The 19,449-nt window shown below is 40.8% G+C and overlaps 2 protein-coding genes across 3 annotated transcripts in view; both read right to left on the bottom strand.

Moving 5' to 3' along the window:
- The window catches only part of LOC123501000 (fibrinogen-like protein 1), a 93,514-nt gene extending 82,601 nt beyond the window's left edge, over positions 1-10,913 (bottom strand). Inside the window, exon 1 of one of the 2 annotated variants that reach the window (XM_045249555.1) lies at positions 10,855-10,913. The gene's annotated coding sequence lies outside the window, so the exon portion shown is untranslated. Of the gene's footprint in view, positions 1-10,664; positions 10,834-10,854 lie in introns of those variants that run through there. The other variant, XM_045249554.1, reaches the window with a different exon arrangement.
- Positions 10,914-14,214: 3,301 nt separating this feature from the next.
- On the bottom strand, positions 14,215-16,075 carry LOC123500997 (piggyBac transposable element-derived protein 2-like). Its single transcript, XM_045249552.1, has 2 exons — positions 15,423-16,075; positions 14,215-15,196 (listed from the first exon to the last, which is right to left on the bottom strand). The coding sequence occupies exons 1-2, from the start codon at positions 15,437-15,439 to the stop codon at positions 14,707-14,709; spliced, it is 507 nt and encodes a 168-aa protein (XP_045105487.1). The 5' UTR covers positions 15,440-16,075; the 3' UTR covers positions 14,215-14,706.
- Positions 16,076-19,449: the final 3,374 nt, after the last annotated feature.

The following is a 19,449-nucleotide window of genomic DNA, read 5'->3' as shown; positions in this document are numbered from 1 at the left end:
GTTGTGCCTTGCAAAAAACGCCAGTACCGAGCCAGTCTTTAGCCGAGGTAGACTTCCCCCGGGATGGGAACCGCCTTGTGTTTTTTTTTTTTTTTTTTTTACGATAAGGCCTATAGCGCCTGTAGGCACACTTGAAGAATGTATGGGAACCGCTGTTCAGCTTCCGCCCATTAGTGGCGCAGGCAATTTTATTTATAGTGTGTTACGTTCACCGGTTAAACTGGTAAGATTGGCATCGGGGAGCCGGTGACCAATAACAATAAAAAAAAACACTGCAGGATCAACTGGTGAGGAAATGCAAAGGGGGCACTTTAAAAAGCTATTTTAATAACCCATAATGAAACTGACACACAGATATAACATGAAACATGAAACATATATATAACATGAAACACAGGAAAATGACATACACATATACATATAACACAGTAATAAATACAACAATAAAGAACCCAACTTAATACCTAACAATAATCCTAATCCTATATGGAGGATATGTGGAAAACACGGACGAGGGGAAGTGATACTTATGACGGTGTCGCAGTGGTGAAGTGCTAGGTGATGGTTGAGCCCACGGTAGACCCAAGAGGCGTTGTGTTCACTGGTTGAGGCCTGGACCTCAACTAACTTCCAGAAAGCCAAGAGCTGGCTTAACACTTCCGGTTGAGTCGAATGGGGCCGCGTGAATCCAACTTCAGGATAGTAGCGGGGCTTCATGAAACGTTGACGTGGAGGGTTCATGAGACAGTGGCGTGGAAGGTTCACGAGACGGTGACGTGGAAGGGGGAGGCGGAGAGGTGGCGAACGAGGTAACAAGCGGAGGAGGTGATGGTAGTGAAAGTATGTTACGGCCTGGCCGTAACATTTCCTCCCCCCTAAGACCTCCGTAATGGGCTTATGAAGGAGGTGAGACGGGAGATCTTGATAAGGCGTCGGCGATGATGTTGTCCACCCCCTTGATATGGTGGACTTCCAAGTTGAAGGGTTGAGTTAACAAGGCCCACCTAAGAATGCGTTGGTTTCGGTTCTTCATGGCGTGAAGGAAGGCCAGAGGATTGTGATCGGTGAAGACCTTCGTAGTTTGAGGACCAGGATGAAGGTAGCACTCAAAACGTTGGAGCGCCAGGACGAGTGCCAGAGCCTCCTTCTCGATGGTGGAGTTGAGTTGATGTTTCTTCAGCTTGGCGGAGTGATAGGCGATGGGATGGAGGATGCCGCTTGTGGGGTCCGTTTGTAGTAGGACAGCACCCACTTGTAGATGGAAGGGGCGGGAGTGATCCGGCTTCCAGACCACTGGTTCTTAGGAGAGAAACGCCTTGAAATGTTGGAAGGCTTGGTCACAGATCGGGGTCCAGTGGAAGGGACGGAAGTGCTGATAAGGTCCGTCAGAGGGGCGGCCAGGGTGAAGTTCCTACAGAATCTTCTGTAGAAACCAGCCATCCCCTAGAACCTCATGAGAGCTTTCCTGGTGGTAGGGACAGGGAAGCCAAGGATGGCCTCCACGTTGGCTCTCTTGGGGCGAACCTTGCCGTTCACCACTACATGTCCCAGGTAGACCACCGTAGACTTCCCGAAGGTGAACTTGGCCAGGTTGATGGTAAGCCCGGCTTCCTGCAACCGACCCATCAGCCTCCGAAGACGGGTCAGATGTGTCACCCAGTCGTCCGAAGTCACCACCAGGTCGTCCAGATATGCAGATGTTCCCTCCAAGTCCTGGGTGATGTAATTTATAGCCCTCTGGAAGGTGGCGGAGCATTAGACAAGCCAAAGGGCATCACTGTGTATTGGTATAGTCCGAAGGGGGTGATGAAGGCGGATATTATTCAGGCCTCGTCCGAGAGGGGAATCTGGTGGTAACCTTTAAGTAAGTCTATAGTGGTTACAAATTTGGCTACTCCTATACTATCTATAAGGTCCTCTATCAAGGGCAATGGGTAGGAGTCTGGCACCGTCACTTTATTTAATTTCCTGTAGTCGGTGCAAAATCGACTACTACCATCTGGCTTAGATGTTAACAGGCAGGAGAAGCCCAGGGGATATACTAGGTTCTGCAAGGTGATGACAGAGCAGATAGTCTACCTCTTTTTCATCATGTCTCTTTTAATGGGTGAAATGCGATAGGCTGGTTGTCTTATAGGCTTGATGTCATTAAATATTAATGTTATGTCATGTTGGATAGTATTACAAAGTCCTGGAAGGTCACTTGTGATTTCTGAAAAGTCTAACAATAACTTTTTAAGATCAGACTGTTGTGAAGGTGTTAAGGAAAGAAACACCTTATCAAGGTTAGACATGATTTGGCTGTTTGAGGGGCGTCCTTTAGGTGACGAGAAGAGGAATTCGATGTCGAACTCTTCCTCGGGGGGTACAGGACCAGACTCCTTCCCTACCAAACATACAGGTACAGTGCGAGACAAGTCGTCCTCTGGTTCTCTGGAGTGGTAAGGTTTCATTAGGTTGATACGAACTAGTTGGGAATTCTTACGACGGTCAGGAGTGTGGACCACATAATTTAATGGACACAACATAAGGTCCCATGAACTTACTGTGAAGAGCATTGCCTGGAGTGGGGAGAAAAAGTAAAACCTTCTCTCCTGGTTTGTGGCATGCTACAGAAATGGGCGCGGGATTTTCATCCAAAGAGATCGGCACGATTCCTGAGGGAAACCTTAAGAAATACGGGAAATGGGTGTTAGTGCGAGCTAAAGATATTACGCGAGGATGTTGCAACATCTCCCATGCCCTTCTGACAGCATGCTTAAGACTGTTAAGGCTCATTCCACCTTTAATTATAGCAAAGGTTGTGTTTATAGTCAAGATTTTTATGAATTTAAAGAAGAGGAAATACTAGCAATGTGTCCTAGCTCAGTCCAAGAGGTGTCTAAGATGAGGAACTCTTCCAACATGGTCCTTCTCACCTTTTTTGGTTCCACCCTCCCTGACCGTGTTAATATCGGACCTATTAATCTTAGGGTGAGACGTTTTATTTCCCGTCCTCTTCAATGTTTCCTGTGCTACGGCTACGGCCATGGCAAAAGCTCCTGCAAAGAAGCTTCTCGATGCGGTAATTGCTCAGCACTAGACTCACATTCTGAGGAGCATTGCAATGCTGCAGCTTATTGTTTCCACTGCGGGGATGCTCACCAGGTACGTTCCAGGCAATGCCCTAGGTATCGCCTAGAGCAAGACATTCTACAGCTTGCTAACACTCAGTTCATTAGCCTAGGTTGCGCCCGCCGTGAACTCCTGTACCGCCAGAAGGCCGGTACTGGTGCGATATCCTATGCTTCATTGGCCGCTCGCTCTTCAGCTGTGTCTGCCGGTCCGAAGACAACTCCCCCTGCTACCTCTCGCTCCGTTGGGGCGGGTGGTCCTGTTCATCTGACTAATAGGTTTGCCCTTTTGTCCAACGACTCAGTTGAGTCACCTGCAAGAAGCGACGATAATAATACGGACTTGACCAAACTAACCCATATAGTAGATGTCCATTTGCCACCTGTATCTCCTAGGCCTTTGAAAGGCCTGACCAAACGGCACCGCGGCTCTGCGGAGTCGATCGATTTTGCTCAGCCTAAACAATCTAAGGTTTCTCCCGTAGCACGTGACCGTGAGTCCTCCAGGGACTGTTCTGCAATATTAGCTCCAGTTGTTTCTGTCCAGCCTTCTGTGATGCCATCCGTCTCAGATCGGGCTTCTTGTGAAGAGGACGGTCTTAGTATGGAGACGTCCAATGATATTGTCACAGCCGTCCCTCGTGGAACCACTGTCGTTTCATTATTTCTAGTCAGGTCAGTAACGGGCAGCCTCAAACAGCTCGCCAGTCCACTGCACCCAAATAGATATCTTCAAGCTCTTACAGTGGAACTGTAGAGGTCTTCGCACTTCATGGGTGGAACTCCGAGCTTTATTGTCAGAGTTCTCTCCAGCCTGTGTAGCTTTACAAGAGACTATGCTAGGTGATAGTACTTATTCTAGTCCTCCTGGCTATCGTGCCTTTTTAGCACTCCTTTCTCTGACCAGGGCCACCACAGTGGCACAGCTATCCTTGTCCGTCAAGACATACCTGTTGTCCCCTTGCAACTCAACTCTCCGTTTCAGGTGGTTGCTGTTAAAGTTTTTATGGGACGATCCTACACTATTTGCATATTATAACTCCCTCCCCGTCTTCCTGTCTCCAGCGGTGAGCTTGACGGTCTGGTGCGTCAGCTTTTCTTTTATTGGGATATTTTAACGGCCGTCACCCATTGTGGGATGTAAGTGCTAGTAATCCTCGTTGGGTTTTAACCCGTACAGTGTCAGAGACGTACGAGATACGTCGGCTACTCTGAGCGAACCGTGCGTCAGAGAGGTATGATATACGTCGGCGAGCTTTCTCGTGTTTTCGGAGGTATTGCGTCCTCAAAACCTACCATTATACTGCCATCATGTACTGTAGACATGGCTGATGCTGCCTCCTCGTCCCTGCTAGCATGAATGCTTCCTGTATTTATTTATTACAATTCTGAACTTTAGCAGTTTCTGCTGCCTTCAGCTAGGTGTAGCGGGAAACTTACGCCTCAACTCCGCTAATATGAACAAAGCCGTAACTTCCATTACTTACTCTTAGCATTTTAGTTGTTTTTGGTAATTGTTATATTGTGGTAGTGAAAACTTTGTATGACATAAATAAGAATTTTCCAATCGCTTTGTTATAAGGAAAAACAAGTACATATTACTCGGAAAATATTTGCACAGTGAAAGGCAACACTCCCTCGCGATATCTCGTGTCCATTTTTATCCACAAGCACTCCCAAACAGCAAAACATGACATGTTGTTTTTCTTTCAACTCAGGAACGGTATTATGCGTGTGTCCAACTCGGGGATCGACTGGTGAGAAACGAGGAAGCGAATAAACTAGTCACATAAGGCTTTGCTTAGCGCAAAATATCTCGCACCAATTGATACCACTTCCAGTCAGTTCTGGGAGGAATGACTGGTTTAAGACTGGTTTAGCAAACAAAAAAAAATCCATGATGTGGCGAGCACTGGCGAAATCACAAAGTCTCAGATCTGCTGACGCTGTACGGGTTAATCGGGTCTTTTATTCAGGATGAGGGATTGGAGGTTTTAAATTCTGGGGATGTTACAGTAAGACTGTTCCACAGTCCTACTGGGACTTTTTCCGCTATCGATCTTTCTCTGTGTACATCTAATTCTTTCCTTGATTTTAATTGGCGGGTCCTACCAGATTTACACGGTAGTGACCACTTTCCGATTTTATTAGAATCTGTGAACTCTGACCCACAGTCCCGGCCTCCACGCTGGGTTTTAGACAAGGCAGATTGGCCTCGATTCACAGACCTTAGCTCTTTTATCCGTCCGTTGGCTGACTTTTCTACTTGTGCTGAGGCTGTTGATTATTTTACCGATTTTATACGTTCAGTAGCACTTCAGACAATCCCTAAGACATCCGGTCGCTTTACTAAGCGTTCCGTTCCTTGGTGGAACGCAGCATGAACTAACGCTGTGAAAGAAAAACGGGCAACTTTCTCTCGTCATCGGCGACATCGTGGGGACCTCTTCGCGGAGCACTTTGCCAATATTTCCCGGAAGGATCCTGCAGCCCCGGGCGAACGTCACTGACAGAGAATGGAATCTCTTGGCATAAATTTTTCTTCCTCTGGAGGGGAGTCCTATAATGTCCCCTTCTCTGCCTCCGAGTTGCGGACAGCTTTGTCCCAGTGTCATGACTCTTCTCCTGGTCCTGACGACATTCTTTATGCCTTTTTGCGTCACATGTTTGACCGGGCTTTTAGCTTTTTATTAAATGTATATGATATGATTTGGCATACCGGTGACTTTCCATCTTCTTGGGCTGTGGCAGTGGTTCTCCCATTTCCGAAGGCTGGGAAAGATCATCTCCAGGCTACGAATTACCGTCCTATATCTTTGACGTCTTGTATTTGTAAAGTGTTAGAAAAGATGGTAAATGTAAGACTCATGTGGTACTTGGAGAGGCGGAAGTTCTTGTCATCGGTACAGTATGGCTTCCGTAAGATGAGGTTTACTACTGATGCTCTTTTATCCCTAGAGTCTTCCATTTGTGAGGCCTTCGGTAATCACTACCATCAAGTAAAAGTCTTTTTTGTCCTGGAAAAAGCCTACGACACGGCTTAGTGTCATGGCATTTTACAGTCTTTGTTTAATTTTGGCCTTCGTGGTCACCTTCCTCTTTTTATCCAATAGTTTTTATTCAGACGTTTTTTACGGGTTCGAATGGGGAGTGTTCTCTCTGAGGTTACTGCTCTAAATGATGGCATTCAACAGGGCAGTATTCTTAGTGTTACATTATTCGCAGTCGCCATAAATGGTGTGATACATACTCTCCCAGATGGCGTTCACAGCTCTTTATATGTGGACGACTTGTGCATCTCTTTTGCTGCTGCTAGGATGTCACTGATTGAGCGAAAGGTCCAACTGGCAATCAATCGAGTGTTCAGTTGGGCCAACATAAATGGTTTTCGTTTCTCCACCTCAAAGACCGTGTCTATGCATTTTTGTCGTAATCGTGGCCTTCATCCAGATCCCGATTTATTTTTAGCTAATAGACGTATCTCATATGTGGAGGCCACTCGATATCTTGGTCTATTGTTTGACAACCGTCTTACTTGGGTTCCTTATTTCCGTTCTCTTAAAGCATCCTGCAGGACGGCACTATATCTTCTTCGGGTTTTAAGTCACACCTCTTTGGGTGCGGACAGGGACACGTTGCTGCTGCTTCACCGTACACTCATACTTCCGAAGCTGGAATACGGCTCTGAGATCTACTCATACGCAACGGATGCACGACTACGCACGCTTGACCCCGTGCATCATGCTGGGGTCCGCTTGTCTACGGGTGCATTTCGGACATCTCCAATACCGCTTCTTAACTAAACTTCTTGTCCTATCCATTCCTGCGCAATGACACCACCCTACATCTTTCCACGTCCTTTTAGAGAAGACGAACCCTTCAATAAGTCAACAGATCACGCAATGACGGCACAGAAAGCCGGACTTCTGATCTTTCTAAGATTTCCAATTGGGGCAGGTAAAATCTAGTAGTTTTCAATGCCTAAAAAAAATAAATTCCTCCACCTACCAACTCGACACAACCTTTCAAACGACTATCCCCTCTTCTTCAATGACACTCAACTGTCTCCCTCTTCCACACTGAATATCCTCGGTTTGTCCTTTACTCATAATCTTAACTGAAAACTTCACATCTCATCTCTTGCTAAAACAGCTTTTATGAAGTTTGGCGTTCTGAGGCGTCTCCACCAGTTTTTTTCTCGCCTCTCGAACTGCTTACTTTGTACAAGGGCCTTATCCGCTCCTGCATGGATTACTCTTCGCATGTTTGGAGAGGTTCTACTCACACAGTTTTATTAGATAGCGTGGAATCAAATGTTTTTCGTCTCATCAACTCCCATCCTCTGACTGACTGTCTTTAGCCCCTTTTTCTGCCGCCGCAATGTTTCATCTCTTTTTATCTATTATCGTTATGTTCATGCTAACTGTTCTACTGATCTTGCTAACTGCATGCCTAGCTGCACAAAGCTTTCTTCTTCTCATCCCCATTCTGTCCAACTCTTTAATGTAGCAGTTAACCAGTACTCTCAATCATTCACACCTTTCACTGGTAAACACCGGAACTATTTCTGCCTTTCTACGACTTACCTTCTTTTAAGAGGGAGGTATCAAGACATCTACTCCTAACTTTCGCTAATGTTTTTTTTCTTTTTTCTACTAAAGAACCATCTCCCCAGTGGGCCTTTTTTTTTTTTTAAATATTTCATTACCTTTGGCTGGCCCTCTCTCCTACATAAAAAAGTAATAGCAGCAGTAGTAGTAGTAGTAGTAGTAGTAGTAGTAGTAGTAGTAGTAGTAGTAGTAGTAGTAGTAAAAGTAGTAGTAAAAGTAGTAGTAGTAGCAGCAGTAGTAGAAGTGGTGGTGATGGTAGTAGTAGTAGTAGTAGTAGTAGTAGTAGTAGTAGTAGTAGTAGTAGTAGTGGTGGTGGTGGTGGTGGTGGTGGTGATGGTGGTGGTAGTAGTAGTAGTAGTGGTGGTAGTAGTAGTGGTGGTAGTAGTAGTAGTAGTGGTGGTAGTAGTAATAGTAGTAATAATAGTAGTAGTAGTAGTAGCAGTGGTGGTGATGGTGGCAACAGTAGTAACACTGGTAACACTAGTGCTGATGGTAGGCACTATAAATCAGATATAGCAATGTGTATGATAAACAAAGACACACAAATACTAGATTGGAATTACTGATGCCTTACGTGCTATAGAGGAATTCACAATCCGTAGGTGTTTAGGAGAATACACGATCAGTGTGCGACACTACAAGAACTGCTCTCTATTCCCTCACTGTATTATCACAATATGGACATTCAGATTCTGCTCCCATGTCACAGTATTATCAACGCAACAGGGTATAAGTAACAACACCATTACAGCCGAACCTCTAGCACAGCGTGACTTACATATACATGCATTGAAGTTTATCGCCATGGAGACACCATCCCAGCACACACCTCAGGAAGGGTACTGACATATTAGTGTTGTTGGCAGTGCTTCCATGAGTTGATGAAATCTTACCCTAGATTTGAGTGTTTTACCCTAGATTGTTGAAGTTGCCCATTAATTGTTGATTAATGTACTCTTATCATACATAAGGTTAAATATTGCCCCCCCCCACCCCCAAACACACACATAGGACTACACACTACAGCTACTACTGCGGCTGCTCGGTGTGGACTCGTCCTCGCAAGTGACTAACGGTGTGTGAACTGTGATCTAACCGTCCGAAGGTCCAAAACGTGTACGCGTAGTGGACGGGTGAGTGGAGACTGGGGAGAAAGGGGATGGGGTTGGGGGGGTGAAGGGATGATACAAGTCACGGGGATGATTGTGTACATGAAACGAACATGAAAGAGAACCAGCCTGCCACCAGATTGGCACCATTCCAAGCACACCTATCCATAGGAGGGCAGATTACCCTAAAATTACCCTAGTTTATGCATTAACCTAAACACTACCCAAAGAAGGGTCCAATTACTCTAGTTTAGGGTATTTTACCCAAAAATGGAAGCACTGGTTGTTGGAGCCATCTGACATACACACGACCAAATTGTAAGGTAAAAATTCTTTAGGATTCATTATGTATTGTTGTGTGTATATTAGTTGTCACTTTGTAAATAACGAGTTAATATGTACGTGTATTACGGAATCTCAACTGTAAGAATCCAAAACTATTTAATATTGTTATTATTATTACCATTATTATCATTATTATTATTACTATTATTATTATTATTGTTATTATCTTCATTTTATTATTATTATTATTATTATTATTATTATTATTATTATTATTATTATTATTGTTGTTATTATTATTATTATCATTATTGTTATTATTATTATTATTGTTAATGTATATTGTTATCTTCTTTATTATTATTATTATTATTATTATTTTTTATGATGATAATAATAATAATAATAATAATAATAATAATAATTATTATTATTATTATTATTATTAAAAATAATGATTAATTTATTACTATTGTTATTGTTATAATTTTTAGTATTTATATTAGTTATTATTATTATTATTATTACTATTATTATTATTGTTATTATCATTAATATTAATATTATTATTGTTATATAGTTTTATTTAATAATTTTTACTATCATTATTTTGATTATTACTATTATTATTATCATTATGATGATGATTATTATCATTATTATTTTTTTCTATTATCATTATTATTACTGATATCATTTTTATGATTATTATTACTCACCATCATCATCATCACTATTACTTTATATTTACACTCCCGATAATTGAGTTGACAATGTGTGTGTGTGTGCCGTTATTGAGAAACGCACAGCTGTCTGACAACGAATGTATTCAAAAGCCTTACAGATTATTAGCAAGGTTGTCAGTCTCAAGACTGTCTCTTGTTGATAATGTCTTTTAATTTGTTATTAGAAACAAAAACACAATATCATACCAAAAAATTCGTGTGCTTTCATCTACAGCAGGGATTGTCTAACATTTTAGCTCACAGCTATAAAGTAAAAATTTTTCTATTGACCCCCTAATAGTCTAGCTTTTATAATTGCGATAATAAACCTATACCAAATTAGATATTATTACCGGAGTTAGCAGTGACATTATGTTAATAATAGTAGCATGATATAAAGGTGACACACAGAAAGAAAATGCGTTGAGGAAGACTTAGTGATGCACTGCTGAAATTTCCGACGATTTACAGAAAAAAAATATTTGTTGCCTAAATTCAGTAAATTAATGTCCTGGTCTATAGCGCCTGTAAGTAACTCGAAGAGTGTTTGAAGCGCAGTTAAGCTTCCACCCATTAGTGGCGCAGGCAATTTTATTTATGGTGGTACCAATATTAAGGTTCATATCACCACCCAAGCACATAATTGGTGTAACCACCTAGAACATGGGTATCATGGTGACATGTAGGTAACTTTAAACCACTCGACAAATGGCAAAGTATCAAGACGATAGATGGTGGGATTTGAACCTACTCATGTACGTCTGATCGATCCCCATGCTCACCACCTTAATCTCTTTAACCCAACAGTAAATATCCACTGACCGCCTGGTTATTCATCCATCCTTAGGTGTTGATATCCACCGCTTTGAGGACTCCAGATTTAGTCTTTTTAGAGTAGCGAGTTAATAATACAAAAAGTAAATTAATAAATAAAAAAAATGCTGAATGAAAACTATAATTTGAACTAATTTATGTCATCAATGAGTAGGTGAATTCACTAAGTATGTGTTACAGTTTCCAGCGTGGCTCTAGTTTTCAGTTATATCCGCCCGACACTCCTTCCCACTCACACGTTCGCGCAATACTGCCCCACGCATGCCACTGCCAGATGTGACGATGTCTCACATTCTTACTCCTGACCTGAGGGAGGAGAAAGATGAGAAGAACGAATAGGGACAGGAGGAAGAAAGATATAGTTGATAATTAAGAAGAGTTTAAGTCAGTAATAATGATGAAAAAATATATATGTTGATAATGACAGTAAGAAAGAACAACAGTGTTAAACAGTGTTAAATAAAACAACAACAACAAAGAACACACACACATACACACACACACACACACACACACACACACAAGAATAACAGCATCATCAACAACAAAAACAATATCGCCAATACTGAGAGAGAGAGAGATAGATAGATAGATAGATAGAGAGAGAGAGAGAGAGAGAGAGAGAGAGAGAGAGAGAGAGAGAGAGAGAGAGAGAGAGAGAGAGAGAGAGAGAGAGAGAGAGAGAGAGAGAGAATGGAATATGACCCAAGATACATACATTTATACTTTTATTAATGAAGCGAGCACAGAGAGGCTGACGATTGGGGAGCATGACAACGGTTTGAGGTAGCCATGTGCGTTCCCTCACTGCTGAAAGGAAAGGATGACTCATAGTCAGTTAGATGGAAAAGAAAGCACTAGTGAAGGACGATGCGTTCGGTGCAGGATCCACGCCATGCACCAGAAACGTCCAGCACACCAGTGCTACTCTCTTGAGTCTTACCAAGATAGGATTCCGGTAGTTGTTGAGGAATTAAGTTCAAAAGTGAGTTATTAATTTATCTATATTAACATATAGTTTTGAAACGAGTGGCTCAGTGTCAATTTGGTTTATATTTTCGTGTATTAATATAATCGTGTACATGTTGTGTAGTGTTCATAAGGCATCAGATAGGGCGTATGAGTGACCGTGCGCTGACTTCAGCGGTGCACATATAGGGCAGAAGGAAAAAGGTTCACGTCACGTGAGCTGCGGGCACTCTTAGTGTGGTAGAGTTGTCAGTTATTTGATTATGTCAGCGGTGTTAGTTGGGTAATGTTGGTCACTTTGTGAACTCTGGGTTGTGAAATATTAAATAGTGAATGCTGTATTGTTGTTATGTATTGATCAGAATCGTTCGAAGTGGAAAATACAAAAAAACATAATGCAATATTATCTGTATTAACTTGTGCCGAATGGTGACACATGTGTGTAGTATACTGATAATAATTACTAGAGTCGACATAGGAGTATATGGCAGGGTGACATGAACGTGTGGTGCGAGGTGGGTGGCTGACTGGCTGAATGTGTTGCGACGAGACGTGATGTGTTGTAGCATGTTGTGCAATGTGTGGTCAGGCATGATATGGGTTGTGCCATCATTTGGTGGGACGTGTGCAGATATGTGAAGTTTGAATGTGTATAATGCTTGTTACTGTATGGCCGAGTGTGTCTTTATTATGCTGTGGCTGTTATCATGTGATAACGTGTGTGTGTGTGTGTGTGTGTGTGTGTGTGTGTGTGTGTGTGTGTGTGTGTGTGTGTGACAGAAGGTCAAAGAACTCAGTTTCAAGTGCAGCCTTAGCGGTTCCCACATCAGGCATAGTGGATAAAGTGGTGAGCGTGGAATCGGGCAGACGTCCACGCGTAGGTTCAAATCCCACCACGTACAGCCTTAAAACACTTTGCCATTTGTCGAAAGGTTTAAAGTTACCTGCATATCACCATGATACCCAGGTTCTAGGTGGTTACACTCAAGATGAGCTTGGGCGGTGATATGGGCCCTAATATGGGTACCACTATAGATAAAATTGCCTGCGCCACTAATGGGCGGAAGCTGAACAGCGCTTCCCACACACTTTTAAGTGTGCCTACAGGCGCTATAGGCCTTACCATAAAAAAAAAGTGCCTGCAACGACACAGTATTCTTTCAGATTCATAAAATGAAAAAAAAAAAAAAAGATAATAACAATATATGGATACCAACAGACTGCCGTATAAACAGTTGTATAACAGGAAATAAAACGCCAGTAAAAGAGTATGATTAATATGGGACCAGTGCCGGCATTCGTGCAACCTTCAGAGATTGGCTTAGCAGTGGTTCCCAAACTTTTTTCCGTCATTTCCCCCTGCACCCAGTTCAACCATCCAGATTTCCCCCTTCATGTGTATGAGAGAAAGAGCAGTTAAAACACACTGAGACTATTTACTAATTTATTTTTCAAATGTACAAATATACTAATAAACTTAACGTTACAGAGTAAAGTGGATAGAGAGCAGGTAGTAACAACTAAGCATAGCCATAGCGATTTTTTTTGTTAGTAGGTAGTGTAATTATTTACCCCCCTCGTAGCTTCAAATTTCCCCCTAGGGGGAAATTTCCCCTAGTTTGGGAACCACTGGGCTAATGCCTCAAGGAGGAGGCAAGGGAAAGGCTTTTTCACAGTAATTATCTATTCTATTTATACAGATTATACATCACTGATGGTCATTCATTTCCATGATCTTGAAAATACTTCTTTATTTAAAGATATAGAAAATAGATTAATGGAGTATTCAAGTCTATATATATATATATATATATATATATATATATATATATATATATATATATATATATATATATATATATATATATATATATATATATATATATATATATATATATATATATATATATATATATATATATATATATATATATATATATATATATATATATATATATATATATATATATATATATATATATATATATATATATATATATATATATATATATATATATATATATATATATATATATATATATATATATATATATATATATATATATATATATATATATATATATATATATATATATATATATATATATATATATATATATATATATATATATATATATATATATATATATATATATATATATATATATATATATATATATATATATATATATATATATATATATATATATATATATATATATATATATATATATATATATATATATATATATATATATATATATATATATATATATATATATATATATATATATATATATATATATATGCTGCACGTGGTGGGATTCGAAAATACGTCTTCCTGATCCCACGCTCACCACCGTGTCTACCACGCCACCACCTCCCTCTTAACCCATATCCTCCTAGATTATTGTATTTTCTCCAACCTTCACCAAATTTTAATGGGAATTTGATAATGACGAACTGAATATCATATATAAATTTTATCTTTATATAGTCATTACTTTTCATGATATTAGGTGTTGCCATATGGCAACGCTAGGCGAATTACAAGGTAGAGTCACTGTTATACATCATCAATTTTATTTGTTTATTTCAAAAGACAGTAATTGACATTCAAACACTAAAAGCAAGAAATACTACCAAATATCATCACTGATGATTTAACATAGTGATATTTACTTACGCATAGGAAAATAATTTAATATTCCTTAGTTTCTAAGTGTAATATTTTTTTGCATTTATTTTTTTCATTAATTCTTTACAAGAGATATACATGTAGATAATACTTAAACAGTATCATAAAATGTTTATTGAGTTTTTTTATTTGAAAATAAGCCACATCTCGGCGTAAAAAAAAAAAAAAAAATTCACTTGAATATGCATGCACAACACATATGTTTATTATTGTTATTACAGTGTGTGATAAGAAGCGAAACAGTCCACACAAAGTCCAACATTGCATTTTTTACATTCTGTCCTGCCAATTGACTTGCAACTTTCACCTGCACATAGCCGTTTTTTGTTATCTGGTACTCTTTGCACAAAATTATCTTTACCATCATATTTCATATACTCTCATTTCCTGATATGTTACCTTTACATCAGGCCAGTTTTTTGACAGGCAGTAAATTGTAGACTGTTCAGCAATATATTCAATAATCTCATCATCAAAGAACAGTTCAAACAGCATGACAGGAGTAAAATCTCTATACTTGCTAAAGTCACTTTCAGGAAACAAATGAAGACTTCTCAGAAGTTCTTCATTTTTGGTCCATTTAATTTTTGTCTTTTGTTTCTTCGTGCTACTAGACTTCTGTTTTTTGCGTGGAGGAAGCTGATCCTCCTCTGATCCTTTGACCCTCAGCTCTGCAGTAGCCTGGAGTTGATTGCCATTCAGATTTTCTGGTCCAATGCCATTTTTCTCATCTTCGTTACCAGAATCTTCATCTGTTAGGTTTTGTACTTCAGGGGGTTCGATGAATATATCTCCAGGCTCATCTTCTTCATTTAGTAGGTCCAAAATTTCATTCAGATTCAAGCCTCTGCTTCTGAAAATTAAAAAAGAAAGTCATTGGTAATAGTGTGTAACCTACTATTGATTATGTTCCTAGTGTTGCCATATGGCAACACTTAAGTTTCAAAGAGTTTAGGAAGACCACTAAAGATTATTGAAAAATGCAATACATGATAATCCACACCTAATCCATCAATAAATATGATGCAGCAATGATATATATTAAAAAAAAACACCATATGCACATACAACATGCTTACCTATGAAGTGAGGTCATTGCAAGCTGGACGGGAAGATTGAAATATTGTCATATAGTGCAAATGTGGTGTGTTGGCAATCTTATCTCAGGATGATAAACATCACAAAACTCCAGGCTTCATTCAGATAACTGATATTCATCAGTTAGACACGTCGGATTATTTCACCTTAGCACTTCGTCGCACTCTGCCAAGTAAGTGATCATCACAGTTCTCCCTTTGGTTCCTGCTATTTTCTTATATCTTTGAATGTCCTGTCACTATGCAACCCTGTGTCTTATCTCACTTACGTTTCTTCCAAAAATAAGACACATACTGAACAAAATGGAAAGTCATCTGTTACTTCATTGCATTACTGACACTTTACGTTTCTTCCAAAAATGAGACACATACTGAACAAAATGGAAAGTCATCTGTTACTTCATTGCATTACTGACACTTTTGAGTCAAACAATGTACCATACCTCATGCACCTCCAAGGCTGCATTGCTTCCCTGCTTCCGTGTCGGCATTGCCATCACACATGCACACCAGTGTATTTTAGGGTGTTCATTAAATATTCCTGAGTGTTTGCGCAATACTAAGCATTTCAGGAGCAGTATTGCATAAATAATTATGAATCTTTTTTTATCAGACATTTTTTTTTTCAATTAAACAGTATTTTGTTACAATTTGCTCCATATCTCGCTATAATTCATTTCTCTCTCTCTCTCTCTCTCTCTCTCTCTCTCTCTCTCTCTCTCTCTCTCTCTCTCTCTCTCTCTCTCTCTCTCTCTCTCTCTCTCTCTCTCTCTCTCTCTCTCTCTCTCTCTCTCTCTCTCTATATATATATATATATATATATATATATATATATATATATATATATATATATATATATATATATATATATATATATATATATATATATATATATATATATATATATATATATATATATATATATATATATATATATATATATATATATATATATATATATATATATATATATATATATATATATATATACAAAACGGCGATCCCGAACATGGGTGTATGTCCATTGAGGGATAGAGGAAGTAGTGATCTCTCCCATTTTCGAGGTTGCGACGCCCGTTAGCCATCTCCTCTGCCAAATTGCTGCAACCGCCACACGAATTAGATGAAATACATCTCGAAACGGAACAGGGGCAGGAGATGGAGCGTGACTTAGGGAGGCGGACTGCGTATTCATTCCCAGGAACACCAAAGTGACCAGGGACCCAACAGAACCTAACACGATATCCTCTTCTTGTAAACAGTAGATATAGCCACTCTAGAGCTGATAAAACCAATGGGTGAAGGGAGATAATGTAAGAAAGAGCAGTGAGAGCACTGCAACAGCCACTAAAAATTGTAAAAGAAGAAACCGGGAGAGTAAAAATAATTTGTAAAGCTAGGACTATGGCAGACAGCTCCACAGTAAAGACGGATGCCACTGAAGGAAGTCTGCCAGACCGATAAAAAAAGGGGAAAACCACACCAAACCCAACGCCTGCGTCGGATTTGGAACCATCAGTAAAAACAGGGATATCATCAGAATGGATAAAGTGTTCTAAAAACCGTGTGTGGGACAGAACTGGCAGAAAATCCTTCTTGCCATCCATGGCAGGTGGGCATAATGAGATAACAGGAAGCTGCCAATAACCAACTCGTGGGAGCCGGAAAGAGTACACAGGAGTGGGGTCGATAGATAAATCCGCCATGAGATTTGCGACTTGAAGGCCAAAAGGTTTAGGAGACTCGGTCGAGTGACATATGCCTGCGAACGCGAGTCCCGCAATATTGACAGACAGGGGACAGAATCAGGAAGACGGTGGGTGCGAAACCAACACCGAAGCATCGAAGACTGGCGCCGGAGGTCGAGCGGCCAGAAACCAGCATCCACTAATAAGGCTAGGTATTGGAGATGTCCGAAATGCACCCGTAGCCAAGCGGACCCCAGCATGATGCACGGAGTCAAGCACGTAGCCGTGCATCCGTTGCAGATGAGTAGATCTCACAGCCGTATTCCAGCTTGGAAGGATTAGTGTACGTACGGTGAAGCAGCAGCAAAGTGTCCCTGTCCGCACCCCAAGAGGTGTGACTTAAAACCCAAAGAAGGGATAATGCCTGCCGACAAGACGCCTTAAGAGAACGGAAATGGGGAACCCAGGTGAGACAGTTGTCAAACAAAAGGCCAAGATATCGAGTCACCTCCACACATGAGACTCGTCTATTGGCGAGGTATAAATCAGGGTCTGGATGTACACCACGGTTGCGACAAAAATGCACGCTACGGTCTTCGAGGTGGAGAATCGAAAACCGTTCATGTTGGCCCAACCGGACACCCTATTGATTGCCAGTTGGAGCTTGCGCTCAATCAGTGACATCCTAGCGGTAGCAAAAGAGATGCACAAGTCGTACACATATAAAGAGCTGCGAACGCCATCCGGTAGAGTATCTATAACACCATTTATGGCGACTGCGAATAGTAACACTAAGAATACTTCCTGTGGGACACCATCATTTAGAGCAGTAGCATCGGAGAGAACACTCCCACTCGAACCCGTAAAAACGTCTGGATAAAAACTGCTGGATAAAAATAGGAAGGTGGCCACGAAGGCCAAAATTAAACAAAGACTGTAAAATGCCATGACACCAAGCTGTGTCGTAGTCCTTCTCCAGGTCAAAATAAAAGGTTACCTGGTAGTGGTGATTAGTTAAAGCCTCACAAATAGAAGACTCCTGTGATAAAAGAGCATCAGTAGTAGACCTCATCTTTTGGAAACCATACTGTACCGATGAGAAATAGTTTCCCCTCTCCAAGTACCACATGAATCTTACATTAACCATCTTTTCTAATACTTTACAAATGCAGGATGTCAAAGATATAGGACGATAGTTCGCAGCCTGAAGATTATCTTTCCCAGGCTTCGGAAATGGAAAGTCACCGGTATGCCAAATCATATTATAAAGATTTAATAAAAAGTTAAAAACACGGTCAGACATGTGACGCATAAGGAATGTCGTCTGGACCAGGAGAAGAGTCATGACACTGGGACAAAGCAACTCGGAGGCAGAGAAGGGGATATTATAAGACTCCATTCCAGTGGAAGAAAAATTCTCTGGCGGTTACGTGCGCCTGGGGCTGCAGGATCCTTCCGGGAAACACTGGCAAAGTGCTCCGCGAAGAGGTCAGCGACAGTCTTAGGGTCTGCCACCGTTTGCCCAGCAGACAACAAAACTGGTGGGGCTGGAGCAGAATACTTCCCAGCAATTCGGCGGACTTTGTTAAAGACATCCGTAAGAGGGGTGCGGGCGTTAATGGAAGAGACATGAGCTTTTCAGGAGGCTCTTTGTGCCTCATTGAAAACGCGGCGGGCCCGAGATCGGCAGCGTCGAAAAGCGTCCAGAAACTGCGGGTCCCCACGATGTCGCCGGAGATTGGATTGCATTGGATTTTAGTGTATGGCGTCACAAGAACGACGGTCATATGGCGCCACTACGATAAAAGAGATGAAACTAACGTGTATATATAAAAAAGAAATAATCAAAATAATTAAAAACAATAGAGTAAAAGGGCAAAACACTAAAAATACTATAAAATTGATACTAAATAGTACAATAAAATGAAATAAAATAAAATAAAATTCACAGCTTTGGGAGAAGGCCAGCTTCTCACAAAATCCCCAAAACGTCATGGCCTTGGCCCAGGCACTCTGGTACAAGGACCTTTGATATATAACAGATACCGCTATCTCTACCGCGACAGCGGTAGAGGTAGCGATGTCTTAAGTTAGTCAAACTGGGGCACTCGACAATCAGGTGCCGAACCGTAAGTGGCACCAGGCAGTCATCACAGAAATGTTGTGGGTCCCTGGTCAACAGATACCTTTGTGTAAGGTACGTGTGACCTACGCGCAGTCGCGCCAATAAAGTCTTTGCACGGCGATCCTGGACATGGGAGTATGTCCACTGAGGAATAGTGAAAGCTGTGATCTCTCCTCTGCCATATTGCTGCAACCGC

This window comes from Portunus trituberculatus, unplaced genomic scaffold (genome assembly GCF_017591435.1).
Source record: "Portunus trituberculatus isolate SZX2019 unplaced genomic scaffold, ASM1759143v1 PGA_scaffold_64__5_contigs__length_350985, whole genome shotgun sequence".
NCBI lineage: Eukaryota > Metazoa > Arthropoda > Malacostraca > Decapoda > Portunidae > Portunus > Portunus trituberculatus.
Note: the sequence above shows the minus strand (reverse complement) of the source record. Positions and strands in the feature narration are given on the sequence as shown.